Source organism: Erpetoichthys calabaricus, chromosome 5 (genome assembly GCF_900747795.2).
Source record: "Erpetoichthys calabaricus chromosome 5, fErpCal1.3, whole genome shotgun sequence".
Lineage (NCBI taxonomy): Eukaryota > Metazoa > Chordata > Cladistia > Polypteriformes > Polypteridae > Erpetoichthys > Erpetoichthys calabaricus.
The window spans coordinates 81,013,329-81,031,731 of record NC_041398.2 but is presented as its reverse complement, the minus strand read 5'-3'; the positions used below and the strand labels follow the sequence as shown (position 1 = coordinate 81,031,731).

The 18,403-nt window shown below is 37.3% G+C and overlaps 1 protein-coding gene across 2 annotated transcripts in view; it reads left to right on the top strand.

The window, feature by feature from the left end:
• The first annotated feature begins 4,041 nt into the window (after nucleotides 1–4,041).
• ugl (ureidoglycolate lyase) overlaps nucleotides 4,042–18,403 on the top strand; it is a 35,895-nt gene continuing 21,533 nt past the window's right edge. For both annotated transcript variants that reach the window (XM_028801698.2, XM_028801697.2), the window contains exons 1-9: nucleotides 4,042–4,124; nucleotides 7,142–7,270; nucleotides 10,874–11,092; nucleotides 12,705–12,795; nucleotides 14,412–14,488; nucleotides 14,569–14,679; nucleotides 16,672–16,731; nucleotides 16,885–17,041; nucleotides 17,802–18,000. In XM_028801698.2, the coding sequence (XP_028657531.1) occupies nucleotides 4,119–4,124; nucleotides 7,142–7,270; nucleotides 10,874–11,092; nucleotides 12,705–12,795; nucleotides 14,412–14,488; nucleotides 14,569–14,679; nucleotides 16,672–16,731; nucleotides 16,885–17,041; nucleotides 17,802–18,000 (1,049 nt within the window). In that variant the 5' untranslated portion in view covers nucleotides 4,042–4,118. The remainder of the gene's footprint in view (nucleotides 4,125–7,141; nucleotides 7,271–10,873; nucleotides 11,093–12,704; nucleotides 12,796–14,411; nucleotides 14,489–14,568; nucleotides 14,680–16,671; nucleotides 16,732–16,884; nucleotides 17,042–17,801; nucleotides 18,001–18,403) is intronic.

Sequence of the window (18,403 nt, the reverse complement as noted above, 5' to 3'; positions counted from 1 at the left end):
TCTATGGGCAACATTCAACTTCTTCGATGTCCCAGACAGCATAACAAAACTGGTCAAAGCTTTCTACCAGGACATCCAGTTCTGCATCACAACATAGGACAGTACCACTACCTGGCAGCAGCTTAAGACTGAGATAATGGTAGGTTGCACTATCTCTCCCCCTGGCCTTCACCATGGGAGATGGAGCTCATCATTCGAGCATAACCGTGGGTGGTCAGAGGGGAACATCTGAAAAATGGGCTATGTCTTCCTCCAATCAGGGCATACATGGATGACATAATGACTATTACAACAACAAAAGCATGCACCAAACGCTTGATGGATAAACCTCAAGAAATTATAAAATGAGCATGAATGGAAATAAAACCCAGCAAATCCTGCAGCATCTTCATTAACAAAATACGCCTCACCAATGAGAGGTTCTGCATAAATGATGAGCCAATACCAGTGATCCCGGAGAAGCCCATTAAAAGCCTTGGACATTGGTACACCACAGATGTGGTGACATAACCAAGTACTGAGGTGCTTGGCCTAGCACTAGAGGACAAGAGAGTGTTAACTGACGCCATCCTCTAAAACGCCCAGACTACTATCCCTCAACTAACATCGTTCATCCAGGAAGGGGAGAAACAGTGTATGAAACCCTCTCATCTACTGACTCAAGGCTGCTGAATACAGTCAGATATTGTGAAATGCCTGTCGACCTAAATTAGAGACTCGCCTTCCCATCTGAAATCGCATGCACCAGTCTGCACCCAGATTTGGTCCTCTGGACTAACTCCTGCCATTGTGTGTCTTCATGATTAAGCAGACAGTCCCTTGGGAGGATGCCATCGATGAGGCATATGAAAGAATAAGCTGAGGTATCCCAATCTCACAGCTGAGGAGAGAAGGTGGAAGGTGCAGGGTCGTCCAGTGGAGGTGGGCTGCAGGGGCTTTGTAGCCAGTTCCACTATAAGGCTGTTGAAGGAAGAGGGCATTAGAGGGCAGGCCCAATGGCAAGGCAATTAAGGAACTTGCCACTGTCACCAAAAGAAGCAGTCACTGGTTGTGGCTGAAGCAAAATGAGACAGTATAAACTGTCTAATGACCACTTAGTAACCATGCAACACACACCCAGGTCTGATCAGCCTGTGGTGGACCTGCCTCGGCTGAAGGTGTCTTGTGGTTATAAGACTGAAACACGGTATGAGGCCGGGGTCCACAACTGATGATGTGTCATACTGGTGGAAACAACACTAAGGCTCATCAGTCTCAATGACATCACAACAAAGAAGACATCTCCAACCCACTAAAGGCAAGTGTTGTGCTGAATTGTCAGGATATAGATCATCTAGTCCTATTAAACAACCATAACAATAAAATACATGTAATAATAATCAGCACCACAACTGAAAGGGATATTTATTTATATCTAACAGAAAAGACTGACTGACTGTGCTGTTTTGTTAAGAAGTATTTTGTATTATCCTGGAGTCATAGAAGGATTTAGTTTCCAAACAGTTTTCTAAGCTTTTCCTTGGCTCAGGGTAAGATTACAAATCTATGGCTCTGTGGCCGTGGTGTGACATCACCCATACTTTACATTGTCTTGCTGTGGCATACATCTTTAAATGAAGGATCTACTAAGTATTAATTTACAAGTAAGAGTCTCTTACTTTATACTTAAGCAATTTAAATTCCAAAAGCTTTAACAAGCTAGAATTTTACCTTACACACTTACTTCTCATACTTGTTTTACAGTAATGTTTAAAGATGAGGAAGCAATATCTTGGCTGGCTGTTTTCCAACTGTTAAGAAAGCAAATTTTTGTTGTCATAGTTCTTGGCTGTGTGAAGTTTGCATGTTTGCATGGAGTTTTAATCCTTCTGGACTTGCATGAGTTGTCTCTGAGTATTCCCCTTTCCTTCCATAGCCAAAAGTTGTGTTTACTGGATTGACTGGTGATTTTAGGTTGTATGAGGGTGTGTGTGTGTGACAGTAGGCATTATGATGGACTGACACTCTGTCCAGAGTTGGTTATTGCCTTACACATCATGCTGCCTTAATAAATACTGTAATGGAAAAAACAATGTTCAGAAAATGGATGGATGGTTATTTTGACGTATCTCATAAAAAGACTGTACCCTCATGCAAGGGCCTGATAAACAACAGACAGAACATAAAGCTTCAGTGACAAACATTGCTAACAAGTTGACTCATGACAAGAACAAGATAGATAGTACTAGATGTAAAACTTTACAGATTTTTATTGCATGCATTGACATCATGTACATAGACAGGAGGGTTTAAACCAGGGGTTCCCATCCTGGGGGATGCAAGATCGCATTTCATGGGGTGTAGCAATGAGGAAGGCGGCATCACAATTTGCCAGAACTGAGTGAGTTGCGTTGTCTGACTTTATTGTGGTGCAATCAGTGTCTTGCCGTGTGTCATCATTTGTAGGTCATTTATTAATTAGTGTTCATGTTGTATGATATGAAAAGAATCAAGTATTGTGCGTGTAATTGTCACCTGTGAATGAGCCACAGAAATGTGCATTCTTGAGGTTTCCTTGTTGCAGGCGGCGTATTTGTGAAGGTAAATAACTTTCTTAAGAGAATGGAATTTGGACCTTGCAATGATCTACAGAGAAGGGGTGAGGTCTAGCATTGAAATGTCACTGATTTCAAGGTTTGATTGACATTTTTGCTGAGGGGGACAAGAGGCACTGAATTAGATGCAACACCTGCTGTTTATACTCAGCCCATCTCTCCTGCTGGCGGTCCTGGCAGTAGCACAGCAATTTTAAATGTGTGTCACATTTGTTTTTGAACTGCAGTGCAGGTGCTGTCGAGGGCAAAGCTCATCGACTGTGTTTCATTGTTCACCAGTAGGACTGTATGTGGTTCAATTTGTAGTTCAAAAATAAAAAACTCTGACTTTTTCATTTTCCAATATGGTATTACTTTGTAGGGGTGGGAACATAAACAAAATATTTTCTAAGTGTGTGGGGCATAGAAAAGGTTGGGAACCACTGGTTTAAACAAAGACAGAACAGATCCCATGTGCATCTTGGGGCTCTGATAAAGTGGGCATTACTTCTGTTCAAAGTGTAGCTTTAGTTTGGCCACATACTCCTCCTTTCTTCTCACTTTTTGGTGTTGATATTCTTTGAAGTCTAATAAATCATGGCATTGTTAAATGCCCTCCTCAGTAGATGTTCACCCCTGCACATTTTTCCTAAGATCACATTAAGAATTGGACAATCTTGATGGAAGGCGGAGCAAGAAATTTAAAATGACATCTTAGGATAGGTGCTGTAAGCAACCAAACAACATGGTATCCCTCAATAATAAGGTTTGGGCTGGATCCTAAACTTATTTTAAAGACCTAAATTAGTTTTTTGGTTGAATTTTTTTGTGTTTACATTGTTCAGGTGCTTGCAAAATATATCCTTGTGATAATGTCCTGAACTTTGAATTTCTCTGGTTAGCAGTGAGTTTGGCTTTTAATGTAATACTTTTATTCAGTATTGTGTCCAGGTTTCCAGTTATCTTTAAATTAATTTAGTTCACAGCAGTGAACAGGAAATGAAGGCTTTAAATTAAAAGTTTATTCACAAAGTAAAGTGTGAAATATATTTACTTTCTGAGCCTTCTTTTTCATTTACAGGGTTGCATGGAGCCAGAGTTGGAACCCCATGTCTTCAGCAGTGGATTCAAAATAGGAACTCATATTGGAATGGATGCCAATGAATGTCACAACATACTTATTCTGTGTCAATTTATAGACACCAATTACCCTAATATGCTTCTTTTTGCAATGTGTTAGAAGGCCTTAATATCTTTTCAGAAAACAAATTGACCCTGAGGGGACAGGTAAATTCGATAAAATAAGGAACTGAAACCTAGAGCTATAAGGCTGTGCACCAAACTAATCTATATTCTAATAAAATAGAACTATTCTCACTTTACAAAAGCCAGGTTTTGAAGTGCATAGTTCAAGTGAATGTTGCCCTTTATCCTGGCCATGGCTTGAATAATCAACAAAGACTTTGACCTTTCTGTAAACACTGTCTTTTTGTCTTACCATTTTTTAGCAAAATTGTAGAGCAGCCTGAAACAGCAGCACTGTAAATGACGGTAAGTTCACAGTTATATTGTTAATGCTTTGTTCACAAAACTCATTTTACTAAATACTGTGAGGAAGCTATTTTGGACATACCTGTAGTGACAAATTCAAAAAATAAAAATGCTTAGCTATAGTTTAAAAAGCTTAAGAAGAAGAATTCTATACTAGGAAGAAATCAGATATTGAATCCTGCAGTGCCATCTTTACTTTTACTTGTCTAATATAAATAAACTAATTCATGTATTTTTTTCTTGGGGAAGTATTTATTGTTGTTATAGTAGAGCCCAGCCCTATGTACTGCATTAAAATCCAGAGGGTCAGCTTTCATAGGTCAGCTTGAAAGAGAGGATTACAGACTGAAATGGGTGCCTTGAGCCAAGGAAGGTTGTAACATGGATTTGATATTAGGTGCATTCTGCTAGGCTGGCAGTTACTGGTGTCTGGACAGTCAAAGCTCATAATATTTTTTTGGAATCAGGGTGTAATGTTGCATGGTCTCGTCTTACTCATAGCATAAGCCATAGCATACACATGATACATATATGATGTTAAGTTGTTGACCACAAAATGTGTGTGTACTTATTCTATCGCTTCAGTAGTAAATGCCCCTTTTCCAGTAAGAACTCAAATCAGGCTAGAATGATTTTTGTTTTGTTGCCATTATATTTTTCAAAGGGTTCAGGAACTATCAATTCAATTTATTGGTAGACGGCTTGTACAGTGTATGTAAAATTTGTGCCAACCTGTGAGAGCATTAATATGGGTAAAATAATGCCATGGCCAATTGGCCACTGATTATATGTCTTTATGCAAATGTGAAAAATGTATCTGAAGTTTTTTTTTCCACTGTATGCACTTTTCAGATACTTTACTTGTTGAATTTGTTGTGTTTGTATAATACTCACTTTTATGAAAAATTAAGTAACAAGCATCCAGGGTCATACAAAGTGCAAGCACTTATTGACAATCTACAACATGATTTGGAATCTTCTATTCACAACAAATAGGAGAACTGACCAAAGAACTTGGCATTGCCTGTGTAAATTTGTATAATGCATTAACGTAAGAAAGAAAATATTTATGAGTTTTTTTTAAATGCTGACCATTTTTGTTTATGGCTTGCTGAAATGCTAGGGTCCCATCCTTCATGTACACTACCTCTTTATAATTTCCATGCTGTCATTAGTCGAGAATTTGTGTTTTTTATTTTTATGTATAATTTTGTGTATGATTCCTCAATTGTGGTAATTGTGCTGGGTTGGGACCATGAACAGTATTTTCATGGCCAGATCTACCATCAGGATGACTTGGGTGCACACCCTGGCACCCTTCTTGCAAAAAGGTCTTATTAAATGCAGGACAAAAAATGCATAACAACAGGAAAACTGAGGAACTATTTTGAACAAGCCATATATACCTGTAATTCTTTTGAGACTAATGAGACTTACCTTATAGGTAGTCAGGAGATACCTGATGTCATCATTTTTGCAGCTTTAGCAGATCATGAGGCCCAATTCTGTAGAGTCCTATAACACTGATTTAGATGTACTATATACAACAACAAGGCCACTGTAGATAAGAGATAAGACACACCAAACAATGCCAAAACTGAAGGATCCCTTTTGCAGTCTTTCATTATATTTAGTACAGTTTTGTGACCCCAAAAACTCATCTATGTATTACCTTTTTGTCCTAAAGTGTCATAAACCTTTTAAAAATTTTCAATTGATATTAATGTGATGCTGCACTTATCAGTTTATTTGTTTCACTCATTGTAATACACTAATGACCAAAAAAGGAAGGTAACATTAAAATCTTTTCAATGATGAAAACTAAAAATAGAAATTTTAGTCATTAATGCATAGAAGTACTTGCCGACAGTAGCAGTCAACAGCCTTAATACCATTACTGCCCATCCCAAATATTAGTTTCCATCCACCTACAGTCATGATCTTATTTAGGTAGATATAAATTTTGAGCTTGTTACTGCAACAGTATGAGGAAACTACAACAAAACAGGGCCATCATCAAATTAAAAAAAATGATTAAACCACAGTCTTTTCTGTGCTGAGCAGCGTTTTTCGAGGTAAAGCTCAAAGGAAAATGAATCATACTGCTGGCATTCATGCAGACCCAGCCATGAAGCAGCCACCACAGCCAGCCAAATCCAATCAATTTTCACTTTAGTCACTTTTCAATTCAATTTTTTCTGTAAAACACTGAGTATATGAGCACATAGAGGATTAGCACCACTGCTTATGTAACACTAAAGTTACAGCACCTTACATTGTATACTAAATGTGATTAAATATAATTTTAAAATTACATGTAATAAAAGAAAGTAATGTGCTATGGCTGTACATTTCACTACGAGGGTGTAAAAATCAAGAGATTGATGGAGCCCTAGTGCTAAAGAGTTTTGTCCCTGAATGCACTGTGCAGAATAAAACTGTCCTGCAGGTAAAAATAATTGCAGACCCCTGTCTTAATGAGTTAAACGTTTAACTGACTACAACAAACGTATTAAGTTGTAGATAAACAATAAACATCACATCCCTACTTCAAATACAACAGTTTACAGGCATTTACTGATTGATGTTTCCATAATTGAGAAATAAGAAACTTTAAGAACTCTAGCCATGCCCATTGGTAGCCTATGAGGCTCCAATGTCAAAAGTCAGAGCAATCGAGAAGTGCATTAATGGTTTTCATACATTAAAAACTAAAGCAGCCAGGAAGTTTAACAAGTTGTAAAATAAGGTTTAATGGTGAGGTTTCATAATTAAAGTGGTAGAACATTTCCCTGTAAACATCAATAATCTTCATGAATTGTCTTTGTTGTCATTAAAGGTTTGTCTTGTTAATATATTGATTCTAAGTGAAATCATTCCATTACCATGGAATTTTAATGCTACATTGATTTTAGATCTTATGGTCTTTTATAGAATAGCTTCCCTGACATTTTTCTTTTCCAAGGTCTATTCTTAAAGAAACTCATTTAAACTTGTGTGCATCTTTGTCTAAACAGATGGTACCAGGAGTAGTACTTGAAGATCCACCCAGAGATCTAAAATTTGAACACCAAACGCTGTTTACCACTGATTGCATACAATTTCTTGCAGAGCTTATCACAACATTTGACAGTAAGGTGGAGAAGGTAAGTGATGGTGAAAAGAAGTATGAGAGAAGATCATGTGGAACACTGGACAACGTGGTCCACTTGAACAAATTGACTTTTTAAAGTTTTTTTTGTGTAGTTTTCTTTCCAATTAATTACACTATTATTACTTGTATGACATGTGACAAGAATTGGCAAGAGTTCATTTTGAATTCTTGTTATTCATGAAGTGTGCCTTGCTCCTGTTCTTATGGGATATGTGATATTTGAAGTCTGAAAAATTAAACATTAACAAAGGGATTAATGCCAACTGTAAATGGAAGGAGGCAATTTGCCTCATACAGGGTGAGTGTAAAAAGAGCTTTTCATACTGTTTGACAGTCTGGCAGGTTTGAAATTGTGAACTTCTGGCAGGCCATAAAAAATGAAACACAATTGCTTACAAGTGATCTATTTTAGAGATATAGCAAACAGATAAATTGCCATTCTTAAAATAACATTCTCAAACTTTCTTAATCCATCTCAGGTTTAGGTTTAGGTTTAGGTTTCTTTATTTAGTCATGTTTACACAGGAAAACATGAAATTTGCCTTCTCAGTTGCATCTAATAACAGGTAACAGACAGAATGAAATAAAACAGACAAATAGAAATAAGAAAGGTTAAGATAAGGCAGTTAGATAAAACATATTTACACCAAAAAAAAAAAAAAAGGTAACAGGATATATATCAAAACCTTAAACATTATCTCCGATATTTCTTATTGAAAAGTTGTATGGCACTAGGAAGAAAGGAGTTTCTGGAGCGATTTGTGTGGGTTTTCAAAGCAACTATCCTTCCTGATTTACTGAAGTTTAGTTCTACATGTAATGGATGTCTGTCATCAGTTGAGATGATTTCCAGTTTCTTTAGCATTGTCCTCTTGACACACACTAGTCAAATCATCTACATCAGCCCCAATACCTTTAGCTGCATACTTCGTAATCTGCTGGAGCTTTTTTGAGTTTTGGTTTGTTAGACTATTAAACCAGGCAATGAAACAGAAAGTGATCACAGACTGGATCATACTGTGATAGAAGGACAACATGAGGTCCTTGTCTACTTTAAATAGTTTGAGTTTATGGAGGAGAAATAAGCGCTGGTTGCATTTAGAAAATATTTTTTTTGTATTTGTATTCCAGTTAAGATTGTTATCTAGGTAAGTTCCTAAGTATTTATATTCATTCACTATTTCTACCTCCTCTCCCAGAACTACAATAGGTGAACATACAGATTTCTGTCTCTTAAAATCAAATATCATTTCTTTGGTCTTTTTTACATTCAGAGTGAGAGAGTTTTTATTGCACCAGTTTACCATACAGTCCACTTGATTTAGATAGTGGCTTTCATCCTCCCCAGATATGCATCCTATGATCATGGTGTCATCCGCATACTTAATAATGGAGCAGTGGTCATTGTTCTGTCTCAGGTCACTTGTGTACAGAGTAAACAGTAATGGTGATAAGACACACCCCTGTGGACTTCCTGTGTTTGAATGAATGGGTATTGAAAAAGTGTCCTGAACTTTAACTGTCTGTGAACGATTTAAAAGAAAGTTCTGAATCCATAGTGTGATGAATGGGTTTACATTTATACTGTTTAATTTCCCAACCAGTATATGAGGCTGTATAATATTGAACGCTGAAGAAAAATCCAAAAATAGTGCTCTGACATATGAACCAGGCTGATCAAGAAAGGTATAGATTTGATGTAAGATAACAAGCAGAGCATCTTCCACACTTTTGTTTGCACAATAAGCAAATTGATTGTTGTCTTGAAAAGACTTTGTCTCTGTCATTAAAATGATTTTCACCAAGTGTTCAAAGCATTTCATTGGAATAGATGTAAGTGCCACTGGTCTATAGTCATTTAAACAGCTTGGCCTAGAAACCTTAGATACAGGGGTAATGATTGATTGTTTCCACAGATTAGGTACAATACCACAGGTCAGAGACCAGTTAAAAAGCAAATGAAAAACTGGGGAGAGCTGCTTAGAGCAAGACTTTAAGAGCCGACCTGTTATGCCGTCTGGTCCCACTGCACTGTTTGTTTTGGCCTGCCGCAAGCCTTTTTCCACTTAAGTTAAACTGAACCCACTCACAGCAGAATACCTGGTGTTTTTATAAAGCATTTCCTTTATTTCTGTATTTTGGGTGCTGAAATCACTTGTTTCAAATCTGGCATAAAAGTTATTCAGTTCATCAGCTAAAAGCTTGTGGTCTTTGTCAGCTGGAAAATCCACATTCTTTTTAGGGCCCAGTCCTGTAATTGTTTTTAGTCCCTTCCAGACCTGCTTTGGATTGTTATCATTGAACCACCTCTTGATTTTTTCCCCGTACATCTTTTTATTTTGTTTAATTAACCTGTTAATCCTTTGCTGTAAAATTCGCTTATCTTCTAACTTATTTTCTTGATGTGCATGTTGATTTTGCAATAGTAATGCTTTAACCTCTTTAGTGATCCATGGCTTACTGTTTGGGTACACCTTGACAGATTTTTTCTTAATGATCATAGACTCACAGAATTGAATATATTCGCTGACAGTATAGGTGGCCTCATTCAGTGACTGTGAGGATGTCAGCAGATCCCAATTTGCACTGGAGAAGCATTCCTGCAGTTCCTCTACACTTTCCTTGCACCAGTTTTGTGTTGTTCGTATGGCTGGTTTTTCTTGTTTCAGTTTCTGTTTGTACTTCGGGAGAAGATGAACAACGACGTGGTCAGACGCACCCAGGGCTGCTCTGTGATGCGATATGTAGGCATTAGGGACATTTCCATAGCACTTGTCCAGAGTTTTGTCCCCTCTAGTGTTAATATTCACATATTGATGATAATTTGGTAATACTGACTCCATACTGCATAAATTAAAATCACCCATCACAAGCTTAAAAGAACCAGGTGATTCCAGGTTCTCAAGGTTGTAATGGGCCAGGACCTGTCTTGGCAAGGCTGGAAACAGCTCAGGACACGGCGGCAGACTATTGCAGGACCCACTATTACACATACACACCCACCCAGACCCAGTCTAAGTAACCTGCATGCCTTTGAGAGGAAAATCAGAGAACCCAGGGGGAAAGCCATACAGACACAGAGAGAACATACAGACACTGCTTGAACATGACTGGGTGTTGGATTCAAATCCAGGATGCTCAATCTGAGAAGCTGCAGTGCTAACTACTGTGCTACTTCCTTCTCCATCCATTAAATTAAATTTCAGAAATAGATATTCTTTCACCAGTACAAGTTAGTAGACTTTTCTACTAAGTAGTTAAACTAAAAGACTTAAGTATCTATCTATCTATCTATCTATCTATCTATCTATCTATCTATCTATCTATCTATCTATCTATCTATCTATCTATCTATCTATCTATCTATCTATCTATCTATCTATCTATCTATCTATCTAAAGACTCAGACTCCCCAATGGCTGAATAGGTTGTAGCTTTAGAAATACTGTATGCTTCTGTGTAACCGTCTTGTACTATGCATAAAGCATTTTACAATCGTTTTCACCATCGTAGTTGTTAAATAAGACAGTTTTCGTAGGACTTAGGAATGTGTTTGTTGATGACCATCTAACATTTGGCTAAATTTGTGTCCTAGGTTTTACTGCAGAGGGCAGCCAGAAAAATCCATTTGGATGTGTCTGGAGACCTCCCTGAATTTTCAAGTCTCACCTCGCACATCAGAGATGACAAGGAGTGGAAGATTCTTCCAGTACCTGAGAGACTGCAGAATAGACACGTAGATGTGGGAGATCTTGCACCATGTGACACTGAGCGTTTTCTTAAAGCTCTGAAGTCAGATGCTCAGGGAATACAGGTATACATAATTAGTCTTGAATTACAAATAACACTACTTGGAAAACATTAACTAAAAGCAAACAATGAATATTAGAAGGAAATTTTCAATTTACAGAGGTTCAGGCAGTGTCAGGTAAATATTCAGTATAAATGGATAAAATAACCACTAAAAGAACTATTTATGACACTTGAACCAAAACAAACTTTAAAGCTAAATTTAAAATTGAACTGTTCAGGTGAATAGAATGGAGAGGTATTTAGCTGATCCATACCGTAAAAAAAAACAGATTTATATTCTTTCTGGCCATTACAGTTTCTTAGGCTGAATTGTACAGTATTTAATTTTGCCTGTGTCATTTCAGAGTGTTGAAAACATTCCAGGTATAATAAACTGAAAGTTGTTAAAAATAATCAGGACTTTGGTTTAACTGTAAGTTTCGAATTGCATAATTTGCCTTCCATTCTGAATGTGCTTTTTCTATTATATAGTCAAGTCAACTTTATTTATAAAGCACTTTACATACAACAGCCGCTGACCAAAGTGCTCACATAGAGACATTACCTATCCTTGTAATGGGCACAATCCAAGAACCACCGCTACACAGGAAGCAAGTGATTTGCAATTCATACTCACATACATGCTGAGACTCATTCACAGTGACTTGTTAAGCCAACTACACCAACATGCACACTTTTAGAATATGAAAAGATTCAGGAATTCATGAAGTAAATCCATGCAAAATCTACACAGACAGTGAACTCAGGTTCCCAGAGTTGTGAGGCAGCTGTGCTCAACTCATTGTGCTGACCCTTTCCAAGTGACTCGTGTTGGATTAGAAATGATCTGCTGTAATTAGTGTATTCAGTAAGTGGATGAATGAATGTTTATTTATGGTGCATATAGAGTGCAGCTTATAAATACACCACAGCACAATACATGCTACTTATATTCAACTACTTTCCGTTAGCAGAGATGTGCAGTCTGTACCTCCTACATGTGTAGGTTTTACTTTGATTCCTATGCCAAAGATTTTCAGGCTAGACTGATTACAGAAACATCAAATAGATAAATTAAATTGCCATCCTTAAAATAATATTCTCAAACTTTCTAAATCCATTTCAGAGTTGTGATGGGCACACATACACACCCACCCAGACCCAGTCTAAGTAACCTGCATGAGTTTTCACATTTGTGCCATGCAATACACTAGCACCCCATCCACAGCTGGCTCTTACTTTGCACCTGATGCTTCCAAGATACAGTAGGTTATTGCTACTGTGAACATATATTAGAATAAGTTGATCCAGAAATTTGTATTATTTTTTTTTCTTTTGTAATGATGTGATTTCTAAGCATACGTTACGTTACATGCTTCTATGTCTCAAATATTTGGCCCTTATTGCTATTGTTGTATAACACTTTCATGAAGGCATGCCATTTTGTGATTTCATGTCATAATCGTATTATATATTGTAAATCTTATTTTTTGTTTTATAATGTATCTTAAATTGGTTATTTTGTCACACTTGTATGCCTCTGCCCCATTTTTGTGTCTAGTGAAACATTATGGATAAATGTGTAGCTTAAGTTATCCTCGATATTGCAAAAACACTAACTGCTGGTTTATTAGGTTGACTTTGATGATGGAAATTGTCCAACATACTCCAATCAAATTAAAGGGCTTTTTAATGTTTATAAAGCAGTCCGACATCATTTCAAAGGTAAGTATATTGTTATATGCACATCAGTGCAATGAATGTTTGCTTGCCTAATTACTCATACAGTATACACAATTTAAATAATGAGGTAAATAATCAAATAAAATCATAAGATCAACTTAAAGGTGGCAAGCAAGACTGACTGTGTGCTACACTGCATGGTGAAGCATGAATATTGATTATTATTACACTGTACTTTATAAGATGTGACCTCACCCTTATATTCAAAATGTCTGTCACAAATGCCTGATTTACTAAAAAGAGACAATAGAATTACACCATGCAACAATTTGGTGACATCTCTCTCATCGTAAAAACATTGGGAATGCATTTAATACAGCTTTTTGTTTTCCATGTAATTTCAACAGTGAGATCCTAACAGCCAGAACCAATTCATATGCAATTTTACAATTAATTCTGTTTTGGAACATGAACAAGATATATATATAAACCAAAATTTAAGCAATGCTGGATCAACTAGTGTAGCAATAATGTGGCCTGCATGGATCAGTTTGGCTAATGTAAAAATGGATAATGAATTCTAGAAGGAGAATCCAGTCGATGTTTTGCTTATGAATGTGACCCTGAAACATTACTTTATTAGACATGTAGCTCTTTAAAACAAATGTATCATGGAATGGTTGCACGAACATTAGAGGTGCTGCCTCACTTCTTCATGATACTTCTTTCAAATGTGGAGTCTTGCATACTCTTTCAAAGAGATAAGCAATGATGTGCTCTGGTTGAGTTCCAAAACTGAACTGATGTGGTTAGAAAAAGATGGCGACTTTATAAGCCAAAAGTGGAAGGGACGTCAATCTGGGTGCTGGAAACGGAAGTGACATTGAATAAGGCAGGTTTTCCTGTATTTGGCCTGCAGAGATAACAGAGGTAGGTTTAGTGCACCCCGCCACCCCCTGGCCTGGTGGGTAATTACCGCCACTTGGGCCACTTAGCTCCCTCCTAATCGCACCTGTGTGACAACGGACAATTTCCAGATGTGGAATTCAGGCTTCCCACTTCATTGTGTTCATTGTTATTAAAATATTTAATTATAAAGCTTAAAATCTTTATCAACAAAATTCTAGATGAACATAGCATTGAAAGGGGTCCAAACAATGGAGATAAGCATAACAGTTACAGTAAATACAATACTGTGTAAATACACAGGGTGGGAAACAAAAGGGGGTGCTGCACATTCATGTGGCTTGCAGGAAAAGCTTTACTCTTAAGGTATGAGCTTTCTTATCCATAAAAGTGGAAAACACAGCAAGAAAAAAGATTCATGGCTGGACTTATTTATTTATTTTTTAATGCAGGTATTATTCCTTACCAACTTACCAGAGTTAACAGTATGTTTGTCCTCTAGAAAGTAAGAGTATTAAAGTTATGGCACTTTTTTGTTAACAGTAAAATTAGCAAGCAAGGGAATTTTGATTCTCGATTGAAAGCTGGTCTATAATAGATGTGGGCAACTGTGAGCACTGATGAATTTTTCCAACACAACTGCTCACAGTACATCATGGATTTAATAGATCAGTGTTTCTTTAAGGTAGCCAATTTCACAGTAAACATTTGTACAAAGCAATCAGAAACATATTTCTATGCTCTTTTCCCAGATACACCTCACATCTCAGAAGCTCCAGTGTTAATGCTGAGACCCAGAGCTTGGAACATGGTTGAACACAACATGATGGTATACACTTTTGCTGATCTGTTTTCTGTTTTGTATGCATGTTCCAAGCTGTTATTGGTAAACATTTTGGGCTTTCTTAGGTGCAAGGAAAGGAGGTTCCAGGTCCTTTGTTTGATTATGGTCTGTTGGTGTACCACAATGGCAAACTACTATTTGAGAACAAAAGTGGTCCATTCTTTTATTTGTCTAAGGTGGGTAGAGTCCAAAGTATTTCTACAAAGTTGCAGCAAAATACACCTTTGATCAATGTGTATCATTTGTTTCATTACATCTGTGCAGCTATATCTGTGCATTACCTGTATTTCTTATTTCAGACTGAAAATGTCACTGAAGGGTAAAAATGAATGGATTCTCATAAAGATTATAATGGGAAAGTTTCAAAGCTGTAATGCTGACGTCAAACGATTACTTTGTGAGAGAACTGGCCCTAGTTTTTAGGAGATGCAAATTTTCACCTTTGTTCTTAAAACTGTACCCCCAACGTGAGAAAAAGTTACTGTTAAAACTTGAAAACTACTTTTTTAAAACAATTTTTTCCTCTTCTTTTAGCTTTTCTATGCTCATGTCAGATACACTCTTTTTGTGAACATCATTGATATTTGGTGATACTGCAGTGGATTTTTTCAGATTGTAGTTCAGTCATAAGCAAACTCTAATGGACTAATGAACTAATATGATAGCAGGCCACCCTGCTGGCTAGAGGGTTCTAATCAGCCGCTAATGTCATTTATTAGACAGGGCCTTATAGTACCTGTGGATTGGGGACAATCAAAAAAAATGCAGACTCCTATTCCATCAGCTAGGGTGTCCACAACTCAGATAAGAAGAACACACAGCAGAAAATGCCTAAAGAGTATTGTTTTCAAAATGCTCAAGGTGAGTGAGGGAGCATCGCCAGTTATAATGCACCAGTCAAACAATCAAAGAAGTTGTCACATTATGGCTAAGAGGCATAGACCATAAACATCCTGAACAATTATTAAAAATGTGAAAGCCTAAAAACACTCTTTATTGTATTTTATATTTGTATACTTGCATATTTATTTTAGGTACAATTTATTTCTTACTGTAGGTGGCATGGTTAGCACTGCAGTTCAACGGACACAGCATTCTGCATTTGAACCTGACAGCTAGTCATAGTCAGTGTGGAGTTTGCATGTGCCTCCCATGTCAGCATGGATTTTCCTCCCACGTCCCCAACTGACTTACAGTATTAATTGACAATTCTAAATTTTCCCCATAGTGAGTGTGGGAGGGCATATGTACGAGTTTAGGCACTGTGATGGAAAGGCATCCTGCATAGGGCTGTTTCTTGCTGTTTAAACAGCATTAACCCCCAATAATCCTGAATTAGATTATAAAGTTTTGAGGATACCCATTAAGTCTTTCAGTATAATATTGTTATCCATACTTTTTTTCTCTGGGTCTGAGTGTTACTCTATATCTGGATTAAGTTGGGGGATATTATTTTATCAATTAATGCTGGTAAAGTTCTACTGTAAAAGTTTTCAAAGAACATATTTTTATGCAGATAGTGAGATATATTAGTATGCTCAATCTGAAGAGCTTTTTTTGCTTTAAAATTAGAATAACTTTATTACAGTTGGTTGGCTGGCACCCTGTCCGGGGTTTGTTTCCTGCCTTGTGCCCTGTGTTGGCTGGGATTGGCTCCAGCAGACCTCCGTGACCCTGTAATTAGGATATAGCGGGTTGGATAATGGATGGATGGATGGATATTACAGTTAGTAACTATTCAGTTAGAGTTTGGAACATGGTGGAACACAACATGATGGTATACACTTTTGATGGCATAGGCTCCAGCTTCCCTGTGACCCTGCCCTGGATTTGCAGGTTGGAAAAATAGATTAAAAGATGGATGAAAAGTATCTACACAATTAAGTTTACCCTCAATGTAAATATGAATACCTTTCCTGCAAGTTGTAGGTGCTCATATTCTACACTGAATTTTATTAAATTATTGTTATTTAGTGGCTTCATTCAATCATTACTGGTTTGTCTTTGAATAACCCCCTAGAAAACCGGACACTCAATACATCAAATTTATTTGTGCTTGTGTAAGTAAAAAATAAGGCATTGTGTTTGTGATACGATGAAGAGATCTTCCAGCAGAGTAGCTTGTGTAAGTGTTTTAACCCATCTATTACAAAATGTATGCTTTTCAGATTGAAAGTCACCATGAAGCAAGACTGTGGAATGATATTTTTGCTTGGACTGAAGAAAAGGTAATGTATGTATATAGACAGGTTTTTTTTCTTCCATGTGGAACTGAAATCTGACAGGGGTGCCATGGTCAGCAAGCAACCCCTATTTGAATCCTAATAAGTGACAAGTCATTCCAGTGGAACCTCACTTGTGCTGTTTTTCTCTTTGACTAGCTGGGCTTACCATGTGGCAGTATTAAGGCCACTGTCTTAATAGAAAATGTTTTGGCTACATTTGAGATGGATGAAATACTCTATGAGCTCCGTGAACACACTCTCGGCCTAAATTGTGGAATTTGGGATTACTCTGCATCTTTTGTCAATAAGTTTGGTAAGACTGATACACTGGTCCTCTGGCTGATCACACTTTCATAAAATAAGATTAAATACATGATGAGATCTATACTGTTTGTTAGTAGTCAGTGGAGAACATCTATCTACCAGATGCAACAAACCCCGTCCTCCTGGCAATGGCTATACAGTATATACAAATATATGTCTCCAGTTGTGGTCTCATTTCTTCCAATGGTGAAAAACCCATGAGCTGTTTCAACCTCTGTAACAGATTTGTATGCTCAGCATGGACACTTGAGGACTTGAGGAACCTACTTCTTAGTTTTCTTTCTTAAGAATGTGTTATATTTCTGTGGGAAAAATGAGAAGGCACATACAATATTATGGCCACACAAGTCAATATGCCATTTTTTGTTGTCATTTGTAAGACATAGTGAACTTGGCAGGGGATAATTATATGCCTAGTCCAGAGGTGCATAGTTTTACTAAGTAATAGATGTGCATCCATTTTCCATTTATTCCATATTTGGAGTAGAGGGGACCGAAGCCTAACCTGATAGCATCTACAAAGTATAGTTTATGAAGAAGGTGCCTGCTGTTGACAGGACACACTCATGCACACACCAATGCTTCCTCGCATCAGCCCAATTTTCACCAATTAATTCATGTTTCACAAACTTAATGAGCTGATTTACTTTTTCACACATTAGAGCTATGAAAAACTCAAAAATAGCATCTTCAACCTTGAATAAAACAGAAAGTGCTGTAATGAATGATTTGTTCCCTTTGTCATACAGGTAATCTTTCAGCATTTTTGCTTCCTGACCGCAGTAAATATGTGAACATGGAGAAGCCTTTTCTGAGAAGCTACATGGAATTACTGGTACAGACATGCCATAGACGGGGCGCGTTAGCCACTGGAGGCATGGCGGCTGCAATACTTCCCAGTGACAAGGGAAGCTCCCAGTACCACAGGATACTTGAAAAGGTCACCAGGCAAGTGGACAGTCCCTCACACAGGCAGCTACTTTGTTGATTTCCTTTACATTAAGATCATTTCCAAATGTCATTAGAATAAACTGGGTCTAAGAGCCTGGTTTATATTAATCCAAGTGGGGAGTCCAAGCCTAATTTTGTTGGCTTCAGGTACGGGGCAGATGCCAACCCTGCATAGGCCAACAGTCTACCAACGCACTGGATTGGAAATTTACCTGCTTATAAATACAAATAAATTGTCAACTATAAGAAATTTTTCACCCACTAATGTAATTTGAAGAAGGTAAGCACTTAAAACAATGTAAATGACCTTAGTTTATTACTCATTTATTTACATATTTATTTTTTTTCAATTCAAGGTAGTATATTAGTAAACTCTTTTTGGGCTGCCATTCTTTGACTC